At 67.6% G+C, this 6,149-nt stretch overlaps 1 protein-coding gene across 1 annotated transcript; it reads left to right on the plus strand.

Moving 5' to 3' along the window:
* Positions 1–1,443: 1,443 nt before the first annotated feature.
* On the plus strand, positions 1,444–6,119 carry LOC113409326 (calcium/calmodulin-dependent protein kinase type 1-like; the record flags this gene model as incomplete). The annotated part of the gene is made up of 4 exons (XM_026663095.1): positions 1,444–2,072; positions 3,531–3,605; positions 4,097–4,235; positions 5,985–6,119. Coding segments are annotated over 4 exons (978 nt in total), but the record flags the coding sequence as incomplete, so codon positions are not given.
* Positions 6,120–6,149: the final 30 nt, after the last annotated feature.

Genomic DNA, 6,149 nt, shown 5'->3' on the forward strand with positions numbered 1-6,149 from the left:
GCCTCGGCTGCTGGCGCTGAGCTCACCGCCCGTCACGCTGAGCAGTGGGGCGAGGGCAGGCCCCCGGTCTGCACTGGGGGAATGACTCTGTCTGCACTGGCAGGGTCCCCTCTGTATAATCCCCAGCTCCCCTCGCACAGGGCTGGTTTGCAGGCCTCTGGGGAGCCAGGAGCTGGATCAACGTACACACTGACTTCTCCCCTGGGCTGGCGTGGGGCAGTGCAGGGATCCTAGGGGCTGGGGTTTGAAAGATGGGGCAGTGCAGGAACGTCAGGGCTGGGGTTTCTGTGGGAGGGCAGTGTGGGGCTCCCAGGGAACTGGGGTTACAGACGCCACAGTATTAAATAAACCACGTTTCGCTTCCTGTCCTCTCCGGAAACCTGGGCCCTGGCGGTCTCTGCCTTTTCCTGTTTACAGCCCAAGCGAGCAAGTCAAAAGCTAGCTGGCCATGGGTCAGCGGCCGGCAGGCTGGAGCTGGGGCCTGAGGGCCAGCCCGCTCAGCAGCGCTCCAGCAGGGGTGCAGGGTACCAGCCCCTTTCCAAGTCATCCTAAGCTCCAGTCTCTCCTAATGGACTGTGCGTGAGCACCAGACCTGGCTGGGCAGAGCCTGGAATTCCTGCTAAATCCCCCCCATCTGAGCACCGGAGCAGCCCTGCGCCGTCCTGGGCACCAGCCCATCACCTGGGCCTCCGGGTGCCGTCTCCTCCTGCCAGCCCTCCTCCCGCATTGGCCCAGCTGCCTGGCTTTGTGCCCTGGAGTGCCCCGTTCCTGGCTAGGAGGAGCGGGGTGGGAGCCTCTCCAGGGCCCAGTGGCTGGGGGCTGGGGTGGGGTGAGCCCAGTACAGCTGGTTTCCATGCGCTCCCTGGCCGGGCCTTTCCCAGCTGCCAGGGGCGGCTCCGATCCGCCCTTATCTCGTGCCTGGATCCTGGGCTGGATCAGGGTGTTCTTGTGCAAACAGCCGCCCAGCCAAGCCGTGTGGCATCGGCTCGGCTGGCTCCTGGCTCGGCCCTAGGCACCTGCTACTGCTGCTTCTGAACCTGGCAGGAGAGCTCGCTGCTGGGCCCATGGCGGGGGGCAGGCTGGGGCTTGGGCAGGCGCAAGAGCTCCTCTTGAGTGGGATAAGTCTCCCAACACCGGGTGCCGAGGTGCGGCTGGCTCTGGGGGGGAATGTGAGGGCTATGTATACAGGAACCCCTCACCTGGTGCCAAGGTGCGGCTGGCTCTGGGGGGGAACGTGCGGACTGGTTATCCAGGTACTTCTGGCCCGGGGCTGGCTCAGGGCGCTAGCGCTGGGTGTGGCCTGCCTGGGGAGAGCAGTGAGGGTGGAAGGGGATGAATGATCAGGGCTGGCTCCTTGCAGGCAGCCTGCGGGGGGATGCGCTTGGTGGCCCCTGGGGCAGAGTGGGGGGCAAGGATGCAGTGCTGCCTGGCCCCCCATGACTGTCTAGCATCCTGCTAGCCAGTCATGGAGCCCAGCCGGCCCAGGCCTGGGCTGTCCCCACCTCTGGCACAGCAGTGGGAGGAGACTCAGAGCTTGGCATCTCCGAGGGCCGGGCACAGGGCCGGGCTCCTACCCCTGCTGTTTTCGGGGGAGCCGCCGGCCAGGGCCCAGAGCTGGTTCTGCTCCCAGATGGGCCCTCGGCAACAGCCCCGTGTCCCGACCCTGGCGCAGAGGGAGGGGGAAGCCCTGAGCCCTGTGCAGGTCCAGGCCCGGGTGTGACCCCCGGCGCCCCAGCACTCGGGCAGCACGTCTCTGCCTCCCCCTCCCCCCAGGCCTCATTCTTGGCTAGAAATAGCTGGGGTTTCCGGCTGTTACCATGCCAACCGCAGCCAGCTGTGCTTCTCAGGCCCGGGCTGCTCCCGGCTCCCCCCCAGGGCACCCCCTGGCGGCTCAGCCCTGCCCTAGGGGGCTGGCCCCAGCTCACCCCCTCTCTCCCCAGGGGAGCCTTCTCCGAGGTGGTGCTCGCCGAGGAGAAGACGAGCCGGAAGCTGGTGGCCATTAAGTGCATTGCCAAGAAGGCCCTGGAGGGGAAGGAGACCAGCCTGGAGAACGAGATCGCCGTCCTGCACAAGTAGGTGCTGCCGCTGCGGGCAGCGTGACTGCCGGGCTCTGCATGCGCCCGTGGGTGCAGGGCTGGCCTGGCTCACCCCCGGCCCCGCCCTTGGAGTGTGCGCCTTTGTGAGTGACCGTCCCTCCCACAGCCGGGCAGCTCCGGCTCCTGCCCCGCTGCTTGTGCCACGAGGGGCCAGAGTCTCCTCTGGCGGGTCGCTCACAGAGCTCTGCCACGCCCCTCCGGGCCAGCCACAGCCAGACATCTGGGCCCCTTATCAGAGTCTTTCTAAAAATAACCCCGGGCGGGAGCCTCGTGATGTCCCTGCCGCGCCTGAGCCAGCTGTGTCCCAGGACTCCTGGGCGAGCTGCCCGCCTGGCCAAGGCCCAGCTGCCACACCCCTAATCCCCCCGCTGCTGGGCTGGGGAGTGCAGCGGGCGACCCTCTGGCAGCAGGTTCGAGTGGGGCCTGGAGCTGCTCTGCAGGCTGGCACGGCTGGGCCCAGGGTCGGCAGGAGGAGTGGGGGTGTGTGCTGCATGGTGTGAGCCTGGGCTGGGCCGCCCCCAGGTAGGCCTGGCCGCCTGCAGAGCTGCGTTAGCTTGGGCCCCTCTGGGTCCCAGGAGCTGGGGCAGGACAGTCCTGGCCATGTGCCCTCCTGCTCCCGTGCCTGGCACCACGGGCCAGGCTGGGGAGCCTTCTGCCCCAGGGCATTCCTGCGGGGCAGGCCGCTGCCTCAGGTGGTGGGGTGCAGAGCGAGACCGAGCAGAGAGCAAAGGTGACCCCTGCGCCCCATCTCTGGTCCATGGGAGGAGACCTGTGGTGCCCAGGAGTGACCCCCTGGCTGCTCTGTGCCCCAGGATGCAGTGCCCGCAGCCCTAGGGACTGGGTGGGCCGCAGGACCTGGGGCCGGGCTGCGCTGTCTGCCCGGCCTGGCTTGGGCTGTGACGGCTGAAGCCTCTGTCCGTGGAGGAGCGAACAGCACCTCAGAGCAGGGCCTGGTGTCTGCGAAGTCTGGCTCCTTCATCGCTTCCCCTGCAGCCCCCGTCTCGCCCGCGGCCCCCCTGTCTCCAGCACCCCCATCAGCAGGCCCCCTGTCTCTCCCACAGCCCCCTAATCTCCAGCCTATCCACCTCCAGCCCCCCATCTCTTCCGTGACCCCCCCCCGTGGTCTCCCCGTCTTGCCCGCGGCCCCCTTGTCTCCAGCCTACCCATCTCCAGCCCCCCCATCTCCACCGTGGCCCCATTTCCAGCTCCCCTATGGCCCCCATCGCCTCCACGGCCCCCCTGTCTCCAGCCTACCCATCTCCAGCCCCCCGTCTCACCCACAGCCCCCCGTCTTCAGCACCCCCATCACCAACCTCCCTGTATCCCCTGCAGCCCCCCTATCTACAGCTCCCCATCTTCAGCCCCCTATCTTCCCCACTGCATCCTTGTCTCCAGCCCCCCATCTCATAAGCTGCCCCCCCATCTTTCTTTCAGGATCAAGCACCCCAACATTGTGGCTTTGGATGACATTTACGAGAGTGGGGGTCACCTCTACCTCATCATGCAGCTGTGAGTGGGGAAAGGGGGCTCCCTGGCTGGCAGAGCAGGGAGGGGATGCGCTTGTGTTGGTGCTGGAGACAGCTGTGGTGGGGGCTAATCCGTGACACATGCATGTCCCACTGCCAGGGCGGGGGCTAGTCCCTGACATACACGTCCCACGGCTGGGGCTGGGGCAGGGGCTAGTCCCTGACACACGCACGTCCCACGGCTGGGGCGGGGCCTAGTCCCTGACATACACGTCCCACGGCTGAGGCGGGGCCTAGTCCCTGACATACACGTCCTGGGGCTGGGGCAGGGGCTAGTCCCTGACATACAAGTCCCACGGCTGGGGCTGGGGCAGGGGCAGGGGCTAGTCCCTGACACACACATGTCCCACGGCTGGGGCGGGGCCTAGTCCCTGACATACATGTCCCATGGCTGGGGCGGGGGCTAGTCCCTGACATACGCGCGTCCCACGGCTGGGGCGGGGGCTGACCCGGAGCTCTCCCTGCCACCCGCAGCGTCTCAGGCGGGGAGCTCTTTGATCGGATTGTGGAGAAGGGGTTCTACACGGAGCGGGACGCCAGCCAGCTGATCCGGCAGATCCTGGACGCCGTGCGGTACCTGCACGACATGGGCATTGTGCACCGGGACCTGAAGGTGAGCCAGCGTCTGCCCGCATGGCACTGCTAAACGCAGGCAGTTGAGTCACCAAAGCATCGCTGGCAAGTGCCTGCACCAGATCTGCCAAGGCGTCACCAAAGGCCTGTCCCAGAGCCTGTGTGGGGGAGGCTGAGCCGCAGGCCAGGGCTGATGTGCCTTCCACACCCGGCACCAGCTCTGCCTCCCTCCCCCGGGGCGGGCACAGCGGGGTCTCCCCAGTCTCTGTGCGGGTTGAGTGAGGCTCGTGTTCCAGCTGCGCGGTGCCTGGGGGCGGCTGCTGTGTCCTGCAGGGAGGGGTCTGCGAGTGCCCTGGCCCTGCTGGCAGCTGGCTGCGTTGTTGGCCCCACGCTCGCTCGGCAGCGCGGGTGCGAAGGGCGGCCCAAAGGGCTGGGGAGGGGAGCCGCCTGGCAGGCCGGGAGCCCCCGGGACAAGGGATCTGTTTGCAGGCGCTGTGTCCCGGCTGCCCAGTGGAACAGGCCAGGGACTGCTGCCGGAGAGTTTTATGGCGGTTGCCTGTAGTGGTTTCCAGACAGCACAAGGGCGTGTGGAGCTGCCTTCACAGCGATCCGGGGCCCGTCTCGTCAGTCTGGACTTTCCGAAATACCCTGGCTTGCGTTTGTCCCGGGGTGCCCTGCAGGGCGTGTTGGTTTCTCTGCAGACGCCAGAGGTGCCAGCCATGGGCAAGCAGCAGCCGATTCGTCTCCCAGGGGCGGGCCGGGCTCAGTGCTCACGAGGCTGGTTTGGGCTCCAGGTGGCGCAGGGAGCTGCGCCGGTCGGGAAGGTTGCCCAGCGCTCGCTCCTGATTTCCGTGGCGTGTAACTTTGCCAGGCTGCTCCTATCCCAGCCCCTTCCCAGGTCGCGGGCTGCCTCCAGCAGAATGGCCCAGCCGCTCCCGAGAACGAGCTGCGGGCAGCAGGTGCCTCGCGCAGCCTGGGCGCTGGGACGGGAACTTACGCAGCCTGGTGCTCTGGGGCCAAGGGGGCTCTGCCCGTCTCGGGAGCCCGGCCCAAGTGTGCTGTGTTCTGAGCCGCAGAAGAGTTCTGGTCTCGCGAGCTCAGCGAGACAGCGAGTGTCTGTGAAATTCCCCAAAGCTCCCATTTGCACTGCGCGTGCTCCAGCCCCTCCCACACCCTCCCTGTGCCTCTTCCCCGACCCCAGAGCGCCCGAGTGCCCGGTGCTGGGCAGAGGGGCTGAGCAGGATGGCCCCTGCCATATTCCTCCCGCAGCCTGGGCCCGGGCCCTACACTGCTGGCCTGGGGACTCAGCGCCCCCTGCTGGAGCCTGGGCAGGCTGACTCGACTGCCTGGGAGGGGAGGAGACTGGAGGGCTAGGAGCAGGGCTAATGTGGGACAGAAGGCTGGTAGGGATGGGAACAAATGGGGCAGGCGGGGATTGTGGCAGGGGACCAGGGCAGGAGGTGAGGTCATGGGGCAGGAACTGGCGGGGGCGGCTGGGATCGTGGCAGGGGCAGGAGGTGAGGCCATGGGGCAGGGCCGGGGCATGGGGGCAGCTGAGATCGTGGTAGGGCAGGAGGTGAGGCCATGGGGCAGGGCCAGGACGTGGGGGCGGCTGGGATCATGGCAGGGCCGGGACGTGAGGGCAGGCAGGAAATGTGCTGTGTGGGGCGCACAGGACAGGCCCTGTCATGCTTGGGGAAGGATGTGGGGGGAAGGGCGGGGCCTGGGCTGGGGTGGGCTGTGGGGCTAGAGCCACCCGAGCCCTGGCTGACCCCCTGGCTCGGTGCAGCCCGAGAACCTGCTCTATTACAGCCCGGACCCGGACTCCAAGATCATGATCAGCGACTTCGGCCTGTCGAAGATCGAGGGCTCTGGCAGCGTCATGTCCACGGCCTGCGGGACCCCTGGCTACGTGGGTGAGTGACGGCGGGGGGCAGGGAGCCTGCCCCGCCTG

This window comes from Terrapene carolina, unplaced genomic scaffold, assembly GCF_002925995.2.
Source record: "Terrapene carolina triunguis isolate 2854851 unplaced genomic scaffold, T_m_triunguis-2.0 Scaffold32433, whole genome shotgun sequence".
NCBI lineage: Eukaryota > Metazoa > Chordata > Testudines > Emydidae > Terrapene > Terrapene triunguis.